The following is a 21610-nucleotide window of genomic DNA, read 5'->3' on the forward strand; positions in this document are numbered from 1 at the left end:
AGGTTGGCCCCTCTGACCAATAGGCAGGGAATGTGGGTCTGTCTCCTAAAAGGGTTTAGGCTAGCAAAGGAAGACCAAGAGGGAAGAGGGCTGTCTTCAGAAGAGAAGCAGGTTTTGGAGGAAGATCTTGGCTCCCTATCCTTAGGTGAAGGATTCTCATTTGCCCCATGGTGACATGGACCACTTTGGAGCTGCATTTCTTTGGGCGTTTCCCAGCAAGGAAGCCCACCTGTCTAGAGACAGGTAACCCGATTCCTACACTAGTAGGAGGTGGGACAACTTGCCTCTAAGCCACTTTCCAAAATCCTGTGATTCTGTCTGGAGAAGGAAGCCAAACCCAGACAAGGGCACAAGGGTTGGGGAGACACACAGGGCGCTGTCCCAGGGAAATCCCAACTGATGTAATCCCAAATCAAATGTGCGGGCCCTCTCACCATACTTTGGCCCATTCAAGATGTGTCTTAATGTAATGGAAATGAACACTAAGGAAGAACTCCCTGGCATTCCAACATGAAGTGATTTCTGGAGCAGACTGTGACCAAGCTCAGGTTGCACTGACCTCCCTGGCAGCTTGGCTGCCCTCCCAGAGGCGCCCTGCCCCCACCCAGGAACTCAGGCAGTGGAAGCCTTAGTGCAGCTTCACGTACCTTCTCCTGCTAGGATCACAAGCACATTACAGACCTCAGGGCTCTCCTGAACTCTCTGGGGTCACCAGGTGGTCCCCGTCTATGCCAATTCTTAAGCCCCCAAGTTTTAAGTTCTCTTTGAAACTAGGGGCCTCACCGATTGTGGTGAAATATCACAGAATATAGATTCTACCCATTACAAGCTTTATAATTTCACATTTTTCTTTTTGTGATTTTTGGATGAAAAGACCTGCCAACCAACTTGCCCAAAATGAGATGTCTACCACACGTAAATTAAATTTGAATCTAGTTTATTTGCAGAATTTTACTTAACCAATTCTCATTTCTTCCTGTCTTTCATCACTATATAAAAACTCATCCTTTGTACAAGTAAAATGCCAACAATGAATAAGAAGTGAATATTGCACATTTAATGACCAAAATAACTTGTTTTTAAAGGCCACACTAGGCATGTGGGTAGGAAAAAAGAGTTGAACACATTTAAGATGTATTTGCTGCCACTTGAGTGATTTAAGCCATTGAAAGAAAAATAAATCCTAAACCTCAGTGCTTGGGAGATATTACATCATAATGAACAACATTCCTTAGTGGTTTCATTACCCCAAAATAGGGTCAGTAGTTTTTTTTTTTCAAGTTATTGTCATCAGAAATCAGGAACCTATCTAGACTGAAGGAAACTTCAACTACCGCTTCTATAGGACACATGATGCCTCTATAATGTGAGAGGGTCACCACAGACCAGGATCATCACAGACCAGGACAAGGTCAGTGTTAGTGCCTGGCTGGATGCCAAGAACTTTACCCAGCACAACCCAGATGCAAATGGAAGATGACAGGAGGGAACTTTTTTTTTTAAAGCATCATGCTTATTTGCAGCATCGTACTCTCCACTTTGCTTAATAAGACAAAGTTAACTAAGCAGAAAATTTTTCAGCTCTAAATAAAATTTTACTAGCTCAGAATAAGGAGTAAAGTTGGTCCAAAATGCAGAGCAGACAGTTTTGAAGGATAAGTGCAAAGTGCCTTATTGTTAGACCTGCGACTGATGATAAACCGAGCTCTGGAGCTTGACTCACCACTGATTGAATGTGCCAACCAGAGGGCACAGCTGCTGAGAGCTGATGCTGCCCACACGTCCAGGGGAGCAAGCTTTGCTGCGTGACCCACACTAGTGTGGCCAACCCCCAAAGCAGAGGCCAGGCTGAGGGCACACGACCTAAGGAGGCACACTCTCTCGGAGCCAGCAGGCAAGTACCACCTTATATGTGTGCCCTGGGTGCCTCATTTGTTCTACCCAAGTCCTGACCCTACTGTTTCTGGGCATGGCCCTCTTCTAATAATGTGGGCTAATTTGGGCAGTTTTCCCAAAGGGCAGCCCTGGCAGACATCATGGGGGCAAAGGACTAGCTAAAGGCACTAGGCATTTCGTTTGACAAAGGCTGAGGGCTGGGCGGACGGGCAGGGTCAGAGGTGTGATGAGGTATGAAAATTTCCAAAGGTCTGAAGGTCTGTCAGGAGCGGGCAGGAGAACAGCTCCAGCAGAACTATGGCCAGCGTTACCAGGAAGCCAGTTTTAGCCCAGTATAAAGCAGAACTACAACCAAGCTCACCAATGGCCACTTGGGCTTGTCCATGAGGAGCGGAACTAGCAGCCACAGGAAAGGGCAGAGGAGAGGCTGGAGGATCAGGGCTGGGATCCCTGCTGAGTGGGAGATGGGACCAGATGAGCTTTAATGCCTCTACTGACTTCAAAAGTCATGATTCTATAACATCTGCTTCGTGCTCCAGAAATTATTCATTTCAGGTTTAAAAATCCAATAGAGGGACTTCCCTGGCGGCGCAATGGTTAAGAATCCGCCTGCCAATGCAGGGGACACAGGTTCGAGCCCTGGCCCAGGAAGATCCCACATGCCGCAGAGCAACTAAGCCCATGAGCCACAACTACTGATCCTGTGCTCTAGAGACCGTGTGCCGCAACTACTGAGCCTGTGCTCCGCAACAAGAGAAGCCTCCGCAGTGAGAAGGCCACGCACCGCGACGAAGAGTAGCCCCCATTCGCCACAACCAGAGAAAGATCGTGCGTGCCAACGAAGACCCAACGCAGCCAAAAATTAATTAATTAATTAAGTTTAAAAAATCCAGTAGAAAACTGTGTCTCACCTTCACTCGAAAGGAAGAAAGGGCATGGACACTCTCACTTGCACAACGTGGATACACTGACTGGGAGGAAGGGGGTTGGCACTTGGTTAAAGAGAGGGTGGGCTGCTCAGGGGTTTTCATTTTCTGGACCCAGCTTCCCCCACCTCGAAGAACTGAGAGACTCAGGCAACCTCGAGGAGGCAGACGTGACTGTGTCAACAGGCTGATCGTGAAACCACCAGCGACTCGTGCCAGGAGCTTCAGGAACATGGAGGGTGGGCCCTGGCCCCATTAGGCTGGGCAGACGCATCAGCAGAACCTCCCTCCCTGGCATCTGTGCCTGCAGCTTTCTGCAGAGTTAGGAAGGGGAGCCAGGAGATCAGGGGGTCGAGTGTGCCTCTCTGGCCCATCCTGTGTGAACTGCAGAAAGAAGAGTGGAGAAGAGAAGAGGTGCTTTTCATCAAGCCCAGGAAGCTGCTCTGCATCCCCATCTGAACCGGAAGCCACTGCTGGCCACGTATGGGGAAAGTCTGCACTAGTGCACCTTCAACGAAGCTCCAGCACATAGGTGCCTTGGTCTTACTGACCCAGGTATCAACATGCAGCACTGCTAACTGTCTCTGAAACATGCCCTGCGCTCTCTGGAGGTGACTATTTTGCCAACAAAAGCTCATTATTCCTGAAAGCCAGTGGGCAGACCGGTCTATTCTTTCCCAGGAGGCTACAGCAACATTGCCACCTTCTGAACTATCTTAGTGTCGTTAAAGCAATTTCTTAGCCCAGAGCCTCTCATAGGAACCTATGTGGTGAGTAAACCTTCCACTGTTAAGCGTGACAGGAAGTACTTTTACCAACCATCTCTGATGATCAAGTTACAGTGTCAAAAAAAAAGATGACATCAGGCATAAAAAAATCTGCATCAACTTTAACAACTGAAATACTTTACAAGATAGTGTGATATCCCTAAAAATCGGATTCTTACCAGCTACAACCAAAGATTGATTTATTTTTTATAATTTTTACAGAGCAAATACATTATAAATATTATAAACCTTCAAAAATTAAGATTAAACAGAATTTTCTTTAAATGTATGTACTGTCACTCAAAAATTTCATTCTAGGATACCAATAATTACATCCTCCTCAAAGAAAACAGCACACAGAATATTTCCTGTCATAAAATCTTTGTTGCCAAATCAGCCATGGAACTGTCCACAGCTTCTAAAACGTGTTAACAAGGAAAGCTCTGAGATGCATCCCTCAGAGATGGACACTTAGTGGCCTACAGAACTTGAAGGCTAACAGGGATGATCTTTACCAGAGCATTTCCGTGGGACAGAACTGTTCTGTCCAACTAAAAAGATTCAAAATAAAGAACAGCTCCTACACACTTCCAAATGTTGGGAGAAGCACCGCAAAACGATATTTGGAAAGAGATTATCACTCAGTTAATCTATACCCCAAATCCCCCTGCTAAAAGCTCTCAGTGACTAAGACATTTTTATGTAAATAGCCTCGGGCTATAGATAGCCTGCAAGCAAAAAACACCTTAGGCCAGCTGGACAAACAAATCAATTTTGAGCCAACAGAATTATGAATATGATGACAGAAGTCAAGGTGCGAATTCCAGGGGGTAGGGGGGACATGACAAGAGCAAGCAGATGGCAGCAAAACACGGCAACACTGCAGACAGGCTTTGGTAAAGAACAAACTGTTAACAACAGAAGGCACGTGACGATTAAAAAAAAGCCAAATTTCAGTCAAGTCTCCTGACCTGACCCAGTTTCCACCGACCAGTGTTTCAGCAGGTTTGCTAGCTTCATTTGAGTTTAAATCTGGAGTGATAAAGCAAGCAGGAAACAGACAGTCAAGTTCTCTGTCTCTGTCTCTCAACAGCAGGACCTTCAGATATCAAACTTGCTGTCTGGAAAGAGCTGCAAATTTACATGTCTACAGGGGCCAAATAAGACGTGAATGAAGGAGCGGGCTGGGGTATGACCAAAGGGAACGTACGTCTACAGTGCACTGGAGAGAGGAAGCCCTGTCTACACTCTCAGCCACGGAGATCAAACAAAACACATCTGTGCACGACATGCTCCCCACAGACCACCAGCATGCGCCCCCAATGTAGACAAATGGCTCCTTCTCTATGAGGACACACGGCTGTATGGAAATGGACTTGTCACCATCTCTACTGTCCACTATAATCAGGATCAAGTGGTCACATTTTACACAACGATTCACTTTGATTCAGCATTCTTATCTCCCTTCTGAGAGAAAAATATAATAATTTAAGCTGGTATATTTCCCCACATTTGAGAAATGCAGAAATTTTCAAAGCTTTTTTACTTTGAAGGAACACAATTGGGATTCAAAAGTGAGGGTTCAACCCGATTCCCAAAGTAGTTATATCTGGCACAGGAGTCTTGACATTTAAATGAAACAGGAAAAGACAGAAGTGGAGACATACGAAAGCACCCCACCTGGGGTCTCATGAGATGACTGGATATTCGGCAACTGAGAGTGGCTCTCTACCCAAGGAGAGCTCCGTAAGTTCTCTTGTTGGATGAACATAAAAATTACAAAGTCCCTGGAACATTTTAAGAGCTAAGGAAACACACACATACACATGTGCACATGCACAACAATTATCTAGTGCCCACCAACTTGCATCTCAGTCAACTAATTCATTGGCCAAACTGCAGTGAAATTGAGCAAAGTTATTTGTGCAACAGCAAAGTTAAATGTAAACATAAACAGCAACAGGTTTATCAAGAGCCTCAGTGTTACTATCGTATGTTGTCCAAATAATGCAATTCTGGATAGAGACAGTTCACAAGAAGAGCCAGGAAGCTTTTCCCATCTTGGAGGCAATGGCCAGGACGCTTTATAAATTGTGCGGCTTGCAATATCTGATCTTGGTATTCAATGTACTGCTTACTTGACGTCAAGGATTCAAGAGCATTCAGAGCCTAAAAGACATGGAAGGCAAGAGGGTTAACCACGTGGATGCATATAACATGATTCCCGCAGGTGTAGCACACCTGCCGACGTCATCAGGTGCAACTGTGAGCCTCCAGGGAAGCTACAGAACTGGAACTAGAGGTCTCAAAGGCAGGCACTGATCAACCACAATTAGAAGGAGGCCGGCAACCCAAGCCTCTCTGGCGTCTGCCGCCTTCCACATCCAGCCTTCCCTCTTCCTGGCCTGTGCTGTTTCCCAACCCCTCCCCGCAGAGAGCCACTGCTGCAGCCAGGCTGTCTTCCTGCTTTGTCCTCCTCGCCCCAGTGCCAGCACTGCAGCCCTCCCCGCCAGATCATCTACTGCCTCTCTTCCTGGAGACTCAACCGGAAACCACGGGCATCAGCTTTAATTTGCAGTTGGGTTTGTTCTCAGATTACAAAGTAATGTCGTACTAAACCGTGTAACTAGAAATTCAGAAGGAACCAGTGGCTAAGTGCTGCCGAGGGTGAATGATAAGGTTGTTCTATCAGCCAACAAACACAACGGACAGATCAAGTTCCTCTGGCTTCCGCCCAACAGAATTGACATATTCCCATGCTTCTCTTCGGGAATAAAGAAAGAAAAACATTCTTTACTTCCATAACTTTAATTTTTCCTCCCTTCATACTGAGAGAAGAGAAGAGAAAAAGACTGTATTTAGAGAAAACAAACAAAAAATCAGAACAACGGTTCTTGGCGGGTAGGGAGTTTTGTTTTCCAGCTATACGAGCTCACCCACCCCTAGCATTCTGAGTGTGAACTGTGAAGTGTCTCTCTCATTTACGGGGACCACTGCACTAGAGGATATAGATTAAAAGATGGAATTTGCTTGGCTCAGTATATAAGGAGGGAGAAGATTTTTTGAGGATGGTAAATGAACAGGCAGCTTAGAAATAAATTACCAAGTGGTTTAAGACAGAAGTTTTGGGGTTGAAAATCAACAATGGAAGGGATTTTGGTACCAAGCTAACTGCTGTATGAACGGAGTTAATCTAAGAACAAGAATCAGTGGGAACAGGCACTCCCACTAACCATAGCGTCCATATGTCTCTCTCTTCCTCTCTCTCCCCTTTCTTTTTTAAAAAGAACAGTCTACTTTGACAGTTTGCCTAAGAATAATCATTTTATACAAAGTTGACTTCTTTCCAGTCTGAAAACCCTGATGACAAGTATGTCATCACTTAAGTCTAAATGAAGGCCGGCAAAGGCTGGCAAGGACTGGGCAACCTGCTGGCCGCAGCTAAAGCAAAGCTATGCTCCAGGTGCTGGCAGGCACAGGAGAGCAGACTTCTCAAATGCAGACTGAAATGCATGGCACTGACTTCACAACCGCCCCCTGGGACACTCATCTGCCCACTTGTGACAGCTCTTATACAACATTAGGGATGCAAATGGTGGCTGTCTAATCAGCCGGTGACAAGTATCGGGTACTGTAAAAACCAAGATGCCTGTGAAGAACCTGCTGATTTTTTCGCTACATCTTTGCTCTTAATCCCGAGATATCACACTGTACATGGCTGGCTCAGACATGACAATGCCGCAAAAGACAAGAGCTGAGGGGTCTAAGCATTTACCGTGTACAGAGACAGTACTGCAGAGCAACAACAGCGTGACACTGGACCCGGACGGCCCAGTGAATCCCAGCCCCAGCCCTCAGGGGCTGTGTGATTTGGGACAAATTACTTAGTCTCCTTCTGTCTCCATTTCCTCATCCACAAAACCAGGATAATAAAAGTTCGTATTGTATAGGGTTGTTATGAGAATTAGAAGAGTTAAAATTTTAACTCGTTAACATCAGTAAGCACTCAAGAATGCCAGCCATCGTTTTATATTATAAACCTTTGTACCTGGCCAGCCTGTTTATGGGTGAAAATAGTTATGGGGATAGGGGACCACTGCCATGTAGCCTTCCATATTTTTAGAACAAACTATTTTTCACAGCTACCATTTTGTCCATGTCAGCCAACACTGGTCCACCCCCAGACTCACAAAACAGAACCACCGCCTGGGCTCCAAGTTAAAGCCCAGCTAACCTCTATCGGTCTCAACTGTAGTCTCATCTTCTGTGCCTGTCCCCAGCCCCAGCTTGTGACGGGTCAGCACACAGTCATGTCATCAGAGCCAAATTCGATCCTAGACTGGCTTGCCCATGGCCTTGCTACTTCTACAAGGGTAGTAATAGGGCTCTGGGCAAGTTCCTACAAAAACTGGTTGACAATCCGAGGCAGATACACACGTTAACCATTTTCCAGTTAGTAGAGCCCGCCAGACAGTATGCTGTGCTGCTGCCGATCATCATCACCAGGTCATCACGTGTAAAGACTACAGGTACCACCTCCCTCCTCCTGTGGAAAACTTCTAGCCCTTAACCACAAAGCTTTTCACTGACCTGCTGAGCTTTCAGGGTCAGATGTAATTCAGAGCTCGGCTTCAAACGGATCTGATCCTTGGCGGGAACCTGAACTGAAAGAAAGGCAGCCATGCCTCGGGCAGCCACTCGGAACCTTAAGTGTTAGGGAGGGATTAGAAGAAGTGAATGACTATTAAAGTAAGCATTTTAAAATAAATACCATATTTTCTATTAAAAAATAAGATGAACACATCTCCAGACCTACTGTGGTTGTTAGCCTCTTCAGGAAAACTGTAAATATGATCAAGGAGTCTTTATCTGCCCTTCCATTATCACCACCCAAACAATGAAAACATAATTCAGTCTCAGGAATGAAAGTGTTGGCAAAGATACAGAATAACTGGAACTCTCAGCCACGGCTGGTGGGAATGTTAAAAATGGTGCAGGTGCTATGGAGAACAGTTTGGCAGCTCCTCAAGAAGTTAAATATAGAGTAACCATGTGACCCAACAATTCCAAAAGAACCGAAAACAGGTGTTCTAACAAAAACTCGTAAATAACTTTCACAGCAGCACTATTCACAATAGCCAAAGAGTGGATACAACCCAAATGTCTATCAACTGATGAATGGAAAAACAAAATGTGGTGTGTCCATACAACGGAATATTATTCAATTATAAGAAGGAAATAAGTACCAGTGCATGCTAAAATATGGATGAGCCTTGAAACTTTATGGGAAGTGAAAGAAGCCAGACACAAGAGGCCACGTATTACATGACTCCATTTATATGAGATGCCCAGAACAGGATATACATAAAGTCAGGAATCCATCAGTGGTTGCCAGAGACTTGGGGAAGAGGGAAATAGGGAGTGACTGCCTAGTAGCTTAGTAGCTATTTCCTTTTGGGATGAAGAAAATGTTCCGGAACAAAATAGTGGTGATGGCTGCACCAACATTGTGAATGTACTAAATGCCACTGAACTGTACATTTTACCATTTTTTTTTCTGGCCACACCGCGCGGCATGCGGGATCTTAGTTCCCCGACTAGGGAATGAACCCACGCCCCCTGCAGTGCAAGCACGGAGTCTTAACCACTGGACTGCCAGGAAAGTCCCTGAATTGTATATTTTAAAAGGGTTAATTAGCATGATAATTTTATGTGACGTGTATTTTACAATTTAAGTGAATCAAATCACACAGTCCTGCTAAATTCTACCACAAACAAAGGAGTATGATGTTAACTGGTTTGGATTGGGTGGCTCCCAAAGCTGCAGCAGGCTATTCCATAAGAATGCTGACATCAGAACAGTAAGAATTCCTTTCAAACCAGATAAGGCCTTTAAAAGAAAACCATGATGCAAATAGTCTTAGGAGATAAACTGGGGCTAGTAGCAAATTCTCTCACACCTTGGAATTTTTAGCGACAAAAACCTGAATGTATTTCTCATTACTTATCCCTCTAATCAGTTAACTTCTACTGCTAGACCGAGTCCCTCATGGGACCTGGGTTTCCCTGACAAAGTGCTGGCAGTGAAGCAGCTGACTGGGGTATTTTAACCTAACCTTGCACACCGTCACTGGCTCAAAGACAAAAAGCAATGTGTAGTGTGGTCAGGTTACCAAGTCAAAATACAATGAGACACTGCTAAAAAAATTCTTTGAACATAAAAGTTGTTTTAAAACGGAAAAAATAAACACCCTTTTTAAAATGTAAAGATGTAATCAGGCTCTGATTGTTTTCTTCTTAATCACTGGGAGGACCCTAGCTCAGCTCCTAAATAGAAAATCTACCAAGTATCACACCCCCCAGGTATGTGCAGGTGTCTGTGGCCTGTTTAGAAAAGCAAGAGCAGGTGCTTCCTCACCTGTTAGACAAGGGCGACTTCCGGCCCAGCCCAATTGCCCTGAGAATCCCTGAACTGAGCCTCTCCTCAGCCAGCAGGCTCTGACGGGCCTGAAGCATGAGCAGAATTCGAATGACAGACTCCGTCAAGACCGGGTCATTCTGCTCGGTCTGAACCAGGGACAGCTGCAGGACTTGGTGCCACCACAAAAACAGCTTTGCTTCTTCCTGCATAGAGCTGGGGGCGGAGAGGGGGGAGGAAAACCAAATTCAGAGTAGATTCTTTCCACTCTCATTTAACTGAAAGTCCACACATGAGTTTTAAGTGTAAGGGACATTTAGTACTTTAAAAGCTTAGGCTGACAGGTAATGCTGTTAATAAAGTATTTGGACAATAAAGGAACAGCTGACATTTATTGCCCCTTCTACATGCCAGACAGCATATATGAGCTCGACGTCCTTTCACTTAATCAAGTGAGCTAAACGTTGTTGCCCCTACTTAACGGATATGGAAGCTAAAGGTGGTGCTTCAAAATACCTGTCTTAGGAAATAAAACGCCTGCTCAGAAAATCGGCCCATGCAAGGAAAATCTTTCTAAAATAGGTGTCACTGTACCTCATAGCCTTGTTTGTTTCTTATGTATCACTCGGGTCTGTGCACTTAAGTGGACATTAACTTAAACCCAAATTCAAGCTATCCCAATCCCATGGGTCGGTCGGCTGTAGGCAACCGGAAGGCCAATATACCTTGGATACACCTGTTCCAACCACTGGCTTAAGAGAAGCAGCACTTTCATTTCGTTCCTTAGCGTCTGCTCACTATTTAGACACTGAAGCAAGTAGACATAGAGAGTCAAGTAGCTGCCGAGGGACAGGCACTCCTGCAGAAACTCTTCAATGGTGAGCTCGGGAACTTGAAGGGACACCAGAATGGGGCCCCAGCCTAAATTCTGATTGAGGGAGCCTAAGAAAAGAACACCAAGAGGTAGAGAAAGGTAAGAGCAAGAATCAAACTATTTAACTACTCTAATGAACCTTTTCACTTTAAAAGCTTCAGTTCGAGAAAACACCACTCACATTGACCCTGGAGGGCCTGACAATGCCTCATGGCTTGGACTGGAAGCCCTCACTCTAAATGCCTTTGTCCTGGCTGCCAGTGCAGAGGGTATCATGAAGTCAGGTATCATGGCTGCATTTTCATAAATCACCTCTTTCACCATATTATGATCATTAAAATCTCATGTAGACACCGCCTCTCCCAGTTATCTAAGAGTTTTAACTTTACCTAATACCATTTTTAAGTATGTTATGAATACTTATGCTTTTCCGAGGGGTATTATTATTACTGTATCCTTCATAAGCATTTTTTAATTATCAAAGTTTAGTTTGACTCGTATCTTGACAGAAATTCTTGAAAATGTTTCACAAATTGAAAAAACAAATTTGATTTTAGCAACAAACAGTAAATAACTTCGGAGCAAGAGTGTTATCCTAATGCTTCTCAATTCTTTGGGGGGAATGGGAGCAGGGTGACATGGTGACACACATAGCACGTTCCACAGGGGGACATGGGAACATGGATTATTCACGTGTTGTCAAGAAAGGGCATGGGCAGGTTGCAGGCACTTCCTAGCATTCTCACTCCAGTACCCTTCGTTCTCCCCTATTGTGTGCACGATGATGTATATCTGGGTAACAGAGTCGAGAAGTACTGCTCTGAGCAATTCTTTTTAACCAGATCAGGCTGCTTCCAGAATCTGAGAATTTAGAGGTAGGAAATAAGAAGACAAAGCGGGAGTGGGGGGCGGGAGGGGAGGTGGGAAGAGAACTCCATAATAGTTTAAAACACATGACAAAATGCAATAAGAGGACATATGAAAAACTTTAACAAGTGACAAAATAGAGAAAATTAATACAGTGGATCATTATTATAAAGATTCTGGTATATAGCATTTGTTTTTAGGACTATGACTAGGCCTATGACATAAACAATTTGCCTGCCATAAAAGGATTGGTCTGACACTCCAAAACCCACATAAAATGAATTAGAGGTTCCCTCCCTTGAAACATGATGGTACCAACATGGGCCAAAATTTCTCATGCTAACTGCACATCTTTATGAAGAAAACAAACTATATTCTGAAACATCAACAACATTTACAGAGATATTAGAACAGTACAATCCCTCAACAGGAAGGGTCTGGAAAGGTATCTCCTTCAGACAAAGCTTTAATCTTCTTTGGAAAAGATGGGTCTACTGAGAGCCTGACATGACGGTCCTCTTACCCTCTTTGAAGTAAGCAGTGATGCAGGCTTCCGTCGTCTCGGCCATGTGGCGGACGGAAGCCAGGCTCTGGCAGGCGGCTGTTAACAGGGGCAGAACCACCAGCCCATGCACTTTCTGCCCAATCCAGGTCTGGATACTGCCTCGGAGGAACTCTGCTGTTGGGATAGTTGCATTGTTCATCATCATTAGGACTTCCATAAAGAGGCTGCTGAGGGCCATGTGGCGGGTCTGGCTGTCCAGATCTGAAGGGGAACAAAGCCAACACGTTTGCAAAAGGCTGCTGGTATGACGATGTGAATGTGATAAAGGGAACAATGGTGCTTCAAACTAGCTGCTCTCCAGGGGCCAGAAGGAAAATCCTTCTGTGTTTAGCTTTTAAGGATAGGATGTGGCACATACATACTTTGTAAGAGCAAAGCAGGAACTACTGCGAGATTCCTGGTTACAGCGTGTGACCAAGTGATACTTTAATAAATAGACAAAATACATAGATCTCAGGAGTCATTTGGTAAACTAATTAGAAACAGTAACTCCACCCCTACCAATGCCAAAGTTGTAAATAATTCTAGAATGATTTACACACAATGAAGGTTATTATTTAAAACTAAATATAAAAGTAAGGAAAGGAAAAACCTTTTTACAGACTCCTAACAGCAGCTCTTTTATCTCTTTGTTTTTTAAATAAGAAAAATGGACAGACTGGGTCTTTCCAAAATATTAAAAGGTGAAAAAAAGAATACAACACAAGAAAAAGAGCAAATTCATTTTAAAAGAGAACTGCAAATAAGTGACTGAGATAGATTCCTTCTTCACATCCAAGAACAGAAAATATTTTTCACTGAGGGTGTGTTGAGGTAACTATTCATCAGGCATAATTTTTGAATTGTACACTTTATTTTTATTTGTTTTTTCTTTTCTGGCTGTGCCGTGCAGCTTGCGGGATTTTAGTTTCCCGACCAGGGATTGAACCCGCGGCCCTCGGCAGTCAAACTGCAGGGCCTTAGCCACTGGACAGCCAGGGAATTCCCTTCATCAGGCATAATTTTTGCCAACTATTTCTAATTCTCCTTGAGTTGGGTTCATTGTTTTAAGGGAATAGAATTGTGGCTTTCTCACCTCAAGGCTTTGGTATTTATGTCAACGCGAGTGGGGAGGTCTTATCACACCCATCAAACCAAATTCACCCACTTGCACAGTGTACAATAAACCCTAACTTAATGTTATCATAAGATATACTGATTATCAAGCAAGGAATTTTTAAAGCACTATATGTGTGTGAATCTACTTTTTTATGTATAAATATTCTTGGTAATAAAGGCCTTATCTCTGAATTCCAGGTGAATAAATTTTTTTTCTGATTTTTAAAAAAATTTTATTTTGTTATTGAAGTACAGTTGATTTACAATGCTGTGTTAATTACTGCTATACAGCAAAGTAACTCAGTTATACATATATACATATATATATATACTTTTTTTCATATTCTTTTCCATTATGGTTTGCCACGGGATATTGAATTTAGTTCCCTGTACTACAGAGTAGGACCTTGTTGTTTATCCATTCTATATATAACAGTTTGCATCTGTGAATAGTGATTTTAATCTATCTTTTAGTTATGATTCATGGGAACAAAAAATGATTGCAATAAGCCTCCTAATAGAGCGCAGCCTCTCCCCTTCCCATTCATCATCAACACAGCCAACAAATGTTGTTCTTAAAAACCAGACCTGATCCCATCACTCTTCTGATTAAGATCTTTCTAGAACGCCCTTCACTCCTTTGCCTGGCTATTATTCAATCTTCATGGCCCAGTACATATGACCAACTCTAAATCAATTTCTCCAGTATTGCCTGCTAATTCTTCTTTCTTTTTTTTAACTAGTTTGCATATCCCAAGCTGAGGGATATGCAAACTAGTAGATGATGTCAAACATTTAAAAATGGTTGTACCAATTTACTCTGTGATCAGCAGGATATGAGAGTTAACACTGATCCACATCCTCACCAACATCTGGTACTGAAAACTTTTTAATTTTAGCTATTCTGGTGGATGTGATAGAGTATGCCATCAAGTTCTTAATTTGCATTTCCCTAAATATTAACAAGGTTTAGCATGTTTTCATATGTTTATTGGTTATTTGAATATTCTCTTTTGTAGAATGTCAATTTAAGGGTCTTGTTCATTTTTTTCACTGGATTGTCTTTTTCTTCCTTATTTTATCCAGTGTGACGATCTTAGTCATTCATAGTTAATGTAATTACTGATGTGAGTGGGTCTAAATCTACTATCTTACTATATGCTTCCAATTTCTCCCTCCAATTCTACATTCCTTTTTCTCTCTTCAATATTCTTTTAACATTTTCATAGTGGTTATCTTACAAATTACAACATGCATTCTTGATTTTTCAAAGTCTGATGTTAACTGGTTCCCAGACAATGCTAATTTCCTATTACCTTCCCTACTGTTACCATAACCCAACAACACATTACTATTACTGTTTTATAGAGTCAGATTTCATTTAGATTTTCCTATACATTTACCAGTTTCATTGTTCACCCTTAGTCTCCTCCTATTTATCTTCTCTTTATTATCTCTTTCTTTCTAAGCAGATTTTGGTTATATTTTGTGGTTCTTTTTATAATTTCTTAAGCTCAGTGTTTATCTAATTAATTTTCAGCTTTTAGAAATTTTAATATAAACATTTAAGGCCATGAAATTAAGTTTCACTTTAGCTGAATCCCACAAGTTTTGATGCTCTATTTTTTTAATACAGTTCTAAATATTTTAAATTTCTGTTGTTATTGTTCCTTTGGTCATCAGTTATTTAAAAATTTGCTTCTGGGCTTCCCTGGTGGCGCAGTGATTGAGAGTCCGCCTGCCGATGCAGGGCACACAGGTTCGTGCCCTGGTCCGGGAAGATCCCACATGCCGCGGAGCGGCTGGGCCCGTGAGCCATGGCCGCTGAGCCTGCGCGTCCGGAGCCTGTGCTCCGCAACGGGAGGGGCCACAACAGTGAGAGGCCCGCGTACCGCAAAAAAAAAAAAAAAAAAAAAAAAAAATTTGCTTCTTAATTTCCAATGTATAGTTTTTTCCCTCCTGGTTATATTTTGTTACTGATTTTTAAGTTCATTGCACTGTGGTTAGAATGTGTGGTCTATCTGATACCAGTCCTCTGGGATTGATTGAGATGTGCTTTAACCCTAGTAATGGGTCAAGTTTCTTAACTGTTCAATGTGAGACTGATATGGTGTGCATTCTGGACTTAACAGGGTATATTATTCTCTACATACTCATTACATCCAGCTGTGCTATTCAGACATCCTATAGTCTTACTGATTTTCTGTCTACCTGATCCATCAGTTACTGTGAGACATGGGTCAAAATCCCTCACTGTGAGCAAATTTGACATTTCTCTTCCTAGTTCTGTCAATTTTCACCTTATGCATTTTCTTCCTGGTGAATTGAACCTTGTATCAATTTCCAACGACTCTCTTCATTTTTAATAATGCTTTTTTCTTATTTATGTAAGTAATATGTGTTTTTTATGTATATATGTGTTTTTCATGCAACTTCAGGGCAGGAACACACACAAGAGATTGTCTGGCTTGGTAATGCTTTCTGCCTTACAGTCCTATCTGTCTCATACTGATATAGCTGTACCAGCTTTCTATTTTAATATCTAATGTGACTGCCTTGTAGAAAGCTTTCTATATCCTATGCTTTAGATATACTTCTTATAAACAGCTTAAAACTGGATGTTGGGGCTTCCCTTGTGGTGCAGTGGTTGGGACACCACCTGCCAGTGCAGGGGACACAGGTTCGAGCCCTGGACCGGGAGGATCCCACAGGCCACGGAGCAACTAAGCCCGTGTGCCACAACTAAAATAAAATTTAAAAAAATAAATACATAAAAAACTGGATGTTGTTGATTATTAATCCAGTCTGACAATCTTCATCTTTTAACCTGAGCATCAGTCCATTTACATTTACCGATATATTTAAATTTTACCTTTTTATTTTGGCTATTTTTCTTACCTTCTCCATGTTTCTTGCCTTCTTTGGATTGAACAAAATTTGGCCAATCCTTTTTTTTTTTAATTTAATTAATTAATTTATTTTTTGGCTGCAATGGGTTCTCATTGCTGTGTGCGGGCTTTCTCTAGTTGTGGAGAGCGGGGGCTACTCTTCATTGCGGTGCATGGGCTTCTCATTGTGGTGGCCTCTTTTGCTGCAGAGCATGGGCTCTAGGCGCGCAGGCTTCAGTAGTTGTGGCACGTGGGCTCAGTAGTTGTGGCTCGCAGGCTCTAGAGCAGAGGCTCACTAGTTGTGGCACATGGGCTTAGCTGCTCCGTGGCATGTGGGATCTTCCTGGACCAAGGATCAAACCCGTGTCCCCTGCATTGGCAGATGGATTCTTAACCACTGTGCCACCAGGGAAGTCCTGGCCAATCCTTATCTCCTTCTACTAACTTAGAACTTACATATTTTATTTCTATTCTTTTGGTGAATTGCTTAGAATTTTTACCATTCATATTCTATGAAGACATAAATTTAATCAATCTCTTGACCCCCCTCAAACAATATTAAAACCTTAGAATGCTTTTAACTCAACCTCCTTCTTAACTTACATATATTTGTGGTCATATAATTTAATGTTAGCTTTTGCTTTTTAAACCCCTAAATGATGATTACCGTAGTTTTATACAGGCAGTTTTTGTTTATATTTACCCACATTTCACTACTTTCTCTGCTTACTTTTCCTTCTTGCAATTCAAGCCTTTCACTTGTGATCACTCTTCTTCTACCTAAAGAACATGCTTTATTTAGTACTTCCTTTAGTGATGTCCACTGGGACAAACACGCTCAGGTTTCAAGGAAAACATCTTTATTTCACCCTCATCTTTGAAAGATGGTTCTTCTTAGTTTGCAATCCCAGGTTACAAGTCATCTCCTCACAGCACATTGAAGGTGTTATTCCACTATCTTACAGCTTCCTCTGTTGCCAATGAGAAGCCGGCTGTCCTTGTAAATGTTGAATGTTGTTCCTTTGACCCCGGTGCATCTGCACTTTCACTACAGTGTGTACAGGGGTGAATTTCTTTCTATCTACCCTGCTTGGGATTTGCTGGGTTTAATGAATCTAAGGATTGTTGTCTTCCTTTCTCAGGGCAGGTTCATTTCTAACTCATCCTTACCCTGAGTATGCCATCCTGTGTGGTAATGCACAGGAGGTCCTTTCAGGCTACCATCTTAGGCAGGCCCTGGGCTTTATCATCTCCCCTAATCTAAGGAGTGTCAGCAAAAGCCTTCAAGGTAAAAGCCAGCCTCAGTACTCCATCTACTTTTATGGGTTCCTCCTTTTACTTAGTTTCTGACTTCTGAGATTTTCTGCCACCTTGTCAATACGTTTAATTTTTGGTTTCTTAAAAACATTTTATCCAGCATCCTTAGTTGTTTTCGGCAGGAGAGGCAATCAGGATGTCCAGTCCACCAAACTGCTAGGAGCACAGGTTCTCATATGAAGTTTCTTTACAAGCCTACAGGTGATTCTGAAGTGCCCTCCCAGTTAGGAGCCAAAACATCCAGGAATGCTGCTCGATGGATGGTCTCTGGTTATATCCTAATCACTATATCTAGTCACCTAACTTAGCCCTCAGTCCAGTTAACCTCTCACCAGCAACTGACAGTGTCTATGCCTCCTCAAGTTCTTACCATTCATGCCACCCCACCCTGGCCAGTGCTGAGATGACAAGTGTCTCTATGGTCCAGTCATCTCTCTGACCACTGCTTCTCTGCAAACAGGAATGACAGTGTCCCGACCATCTTCCTGATCTCAAGATGCCTTATACACAGCAGGAATTCATTTACTGAGTGAATACATGACTCCACCATAGTCACTTACCAGGTGGTTTAAAAACAATGATATCATCCAAGAGCTTACACATTTCCTGTTCAAGGACTGCTAACGTGATTTTTCCATTTTGTTCCAGGGAGCTGAGGAATTGTACCATCTGGTGAGTGAAGGCTCGGCATTTTGGAACTGCATCCTGACAATAAAAAAAGATCATTCAAATGAATCCATGCATGCAGTGTTAACTGGATATTCCCTGGGAGCACAGCACTGCACTGGGAGAGGACAGAGCAGTGAGTCATATGAGGACAGACCCTGTGTTGGGGAAATAAAAATCTTTGGTAATACTTAGACCAGAACCCATGTTCTCCCAAATCCCAGTACTACATTAATAACAACATTAACTACACACTAAGTACTTGCCAGGAACTTTTCCAAAAACTTTTATGTTCATTTTCTGATCTAATCCTCACAACACTTTGAAGGCAAGGTATTATTATTTCCAATTCAGGTGAGAAAACCAAGGTCAGAATGGCAGTGAGTTGGGGATTTGAGTTTGTCAGACCTCAAACTCATGCTCATAACTTGCTGCCATTCTGCTGCCAATGACATTCAAATCAGTAAACCCACAGCTCACTGTCGGCCCTCAATCCTTTTCACCTCGTTAGCATGTGACACTGCTAGTAGGTAAAGGCTTACCAGAAGAAATAAACGAAACTGAAAGACCCAAGAGGCCAAAATGATATACATCCTCCAACTTTTTCTATTGAGCCATTCGCAGGATTCGAGACAGTCCTCAGTAGCACTTATACTACTAGCAGCCCTAAAGAACACTCTGCCTTCTAAAGGACCCACTTAACTCACAAGATGTTTCTGGCTGTCAGTAGGAACGGAAAGACCTGCAGACACTTTTAGGAGCTTCACAATTAACTCAGCAGAAGATTCCTTTGCCAGGATGATGGATGGCTGGTAATGGCTGCTGAAATAACCTAGCACACTCTGATATGACACAACATCCACAAGATGCCACGAGAGTGAGCTTGTCTGTCCAAGGAGAGTAAGTAGAGGAGAATCCTAAAAATGAAACACACATTCCTTTAGTTCCAGAGCTCCCATTTTTTCCAGAAATACGCACCTCTCAAGTTAGGAGGACTCGTGAAAGTAATAACCAAAGTTTTGGCAAAACACATTAAGATTTATAAGTATTCAGAACCCAATTTTCAAAGGAACTCTATGATCTGGTGGTAGAACAAGCAATTAAGGAGATGTAAATTGAAATTGATTTTTATATTTGGTGTGGTTCCCTTAGACTATGAACTATATAAGAAAATCAGACACTGGGCTTCCCTGGTGCCACAGTGGTTGAGAGTCCGCCTGCCGATGCAGAGGACACGGGTTCGTGCCCCGGTCCAGGAAGATCCCACATGCCGTGGAGCGGCTGGGCCCGTGAGCCATGGCCTCTGAGCCCGCGTGTCTGGAGCCTGTGCTCCGCAACGGGAGAGGCCACAACAGCGAGAGGCCCGCGTACCGCAAAAAAAAAGAAAATCAGACACCTAGTTGAAGGCACATCCCGTATGCCATGCATATATTCACACTGAAAGAGGCACGAGGGAAACAACTTAAAAACCACAACTTCATACAGAGTGAGGATCTAGAGAGCCCTGCCAAGTCTTTATCACAGGCTCTCCAAACTTACTGTTTGATCCACCAGTTGATCTTCCTTTGCCAACAAAATCATCATGAAAAGGAGGCAGACAATCATGCTCCGGGTCTCTGGGTGGGGACTGGGATTCCAGGCATCAGAGAGCACACTGACCCAGTTGACTTCACAGAGGACAGACCCCAAAAACAAGAAGCAGCTCTTGGGGCTTCCTCGTTCCACCTAAAAGGAAACAATGTTTTTAGCTATATATCCTAAAAATGTATAGAAACCAATGTTTTCTAAATTATATATCTTTTAAATTATACTTTTTTCCCAGATTATAAAAATCATTCATAACCCTTCTGCCCTCAGAAATTTAGATTATAATATTTTTCCTTCCATGTTCAATGTATGGCACACCTTTCAGCTTGTTTGGAGTTCATTATTTATTCCACTAATTCTTTTTTTTTTTTTTGATTTTGATTTTTGGCTGCGTTGGGTCTTTGTGGCTCCGTGCGGGCTTTCTCTAGTTGCGGTGAGTGGGGGCTACTCTTCGTCGCCGTGCATGGGCTTTTCATTGCGGTGTCTTCTCTTGTTGCAGAGCACGGGCTCTAGGCGCACAGGCTTCAGTAGTTGTGGCACGCAGGCTCAGTAGCTGTGGCTCGCGGGCTCTAGAACACTGGCTCGGTAGTTGTGGAGCATGGGCTTAGCTGCTCCGCAGCATGTGGGATCTTCCCAGACCAGGGATCGAACCTGTGTCCTGTGCATTGGCAGGCGATTCTTAACCACTGCACCAACAGGGAAGTCCCTATTCCACTAATTCTTAACAGGAAAGGAATGATCTTCCCTAGCTCCAGCCAGGGTGGCAAATCCCTGCCACAGTAAGTCACTGGTGCTCAAGGGAGCCTACCACAGTCCTCAGATGTGCTGGGCAAGACAAAGGTGATATATCTACTAGTCACTGGTTCCCAAAGCCGAGCGTGCATCAGAACCACCTGGAGGACTTGCGTGGGATGGGGGTTGGGGGGGTACCCATAGAATTTTTAATGCCCTGCATCTGGAGTAGGAACAGGAATTTGTCTTCCTAACAAGTTCCCAGGTGGTACTGATGTTGCTGGCCCTAGGACCATACTTTGAGACCTACTATATTAGCACATATAATTTTTATATGGCCTTTTTTGTATAATGTTGTGTTATAAATATATCCCCATATCATTAGTCTCTATAATTTTTGATGACTACATAATGTTTAATTATCCCATTTAAAATATAGCAGGGATGGGGGGCAAATGTATTTTAAAGTATATAATCAATATCAAAGTTATCTCTTATAAGCCTATTTCAAGTCTGTTTAAAATAAAACATGGCTAGCTATAAATTTTTCCTTTAAAAAGAAGATTAAAAAGCTCAACTCCATTTATAAAATCGCAATCAGTGGAATTTGATGATTCATGTCTTCCAATTAGTACCATCATTATATCATGCTATTTGCTCGTTTTCCCTTTTAGAAAATGATTCTTCATCCTCCTTTATAATTTGTTCTCTATCTTCACCCTCAACCCCCTCACAAACATACTTTACTTTGCCAGCAAGACTCATGCAACAGAAAGGTTCCCAGCTTCTGGGCCAGGTAAAGTCATCTATCATTAGACTAAAACTCCTAGAGATACAAAGTCTATAGCATCCCTTTATAGACCATTCTATTTAATCTGTCATATAGCTAAAGCTGCGCTCTTACTTAAACACTCTCTTACAGCTCGTTAAACAAAGGTTCAATTCCATATTCATAATGATGATGAATACCTACTTTGTGCCTGTCTCATAGTCTAAACCTAGCTATAAA

At 42.8% G+C, this 21610-nt stretch overlaps 1 protein-coding gene across 2 annotated transcripts in view; it reads right to left on the reverse strand.

Annotated features, from left to right (window-relative positions):
• Positions 1–920: 920 nt before the first annotated feature.
• Positions 921–21610, reverse strand: part of EPG5 (ectopic P-granules 5 autophagy tethering factor) — a 129845-nt gene continuing 109155 nt past the window's right edge. For both annotated transcript variants that reach the window (XM_019936977.3, XM_033837706.2), the window contains exons 37-44: positions 19822–20007; positions 18990–19199; positions 18177–18321; positions 12272–12514; positions 10733–10949; positions 10008–10223; positions 8180–8294; positions 921–5758 (exon numbers count right to left, since the gene is read on the reverse strand). In XM_019936977.3, coding sequence (XP_019792536.2) covers positions 5576–5758; positions 8180–8294; positions 10008–10223; positions 10733–10949; positions 12272–12514; positions 18177–18321; positions 18990–19199; positions 19822–20007 — 1515 coding nt within the window. In that variant the 3' untranslated portion in view covers positions 921–5575. The remainder of the gene's footprint in view (positions 5759–8179; positions 8295–10007; positions 10224–10732; positions 10950–12271; positions 12515–18176; positions 18322–18989; positions 19200–19821; positions 20008–21610) is intronic.

This window comes from Tursiops truncatus, chromosome 13, assembly GCF_011762595.2.
Source record: "Tursiops truncatus isolate mTurTru1 chromosome 13, mTurTru1.mat.Y, whole genome shotgun sequence".
NCBI classification, from domain to species: domain Eukaryota; kingdom Metazoa; phylum Chordata; class Mammalia; order Artiodactyla; family Delphinidae; genus Tursiops; species Tursiops truncatus.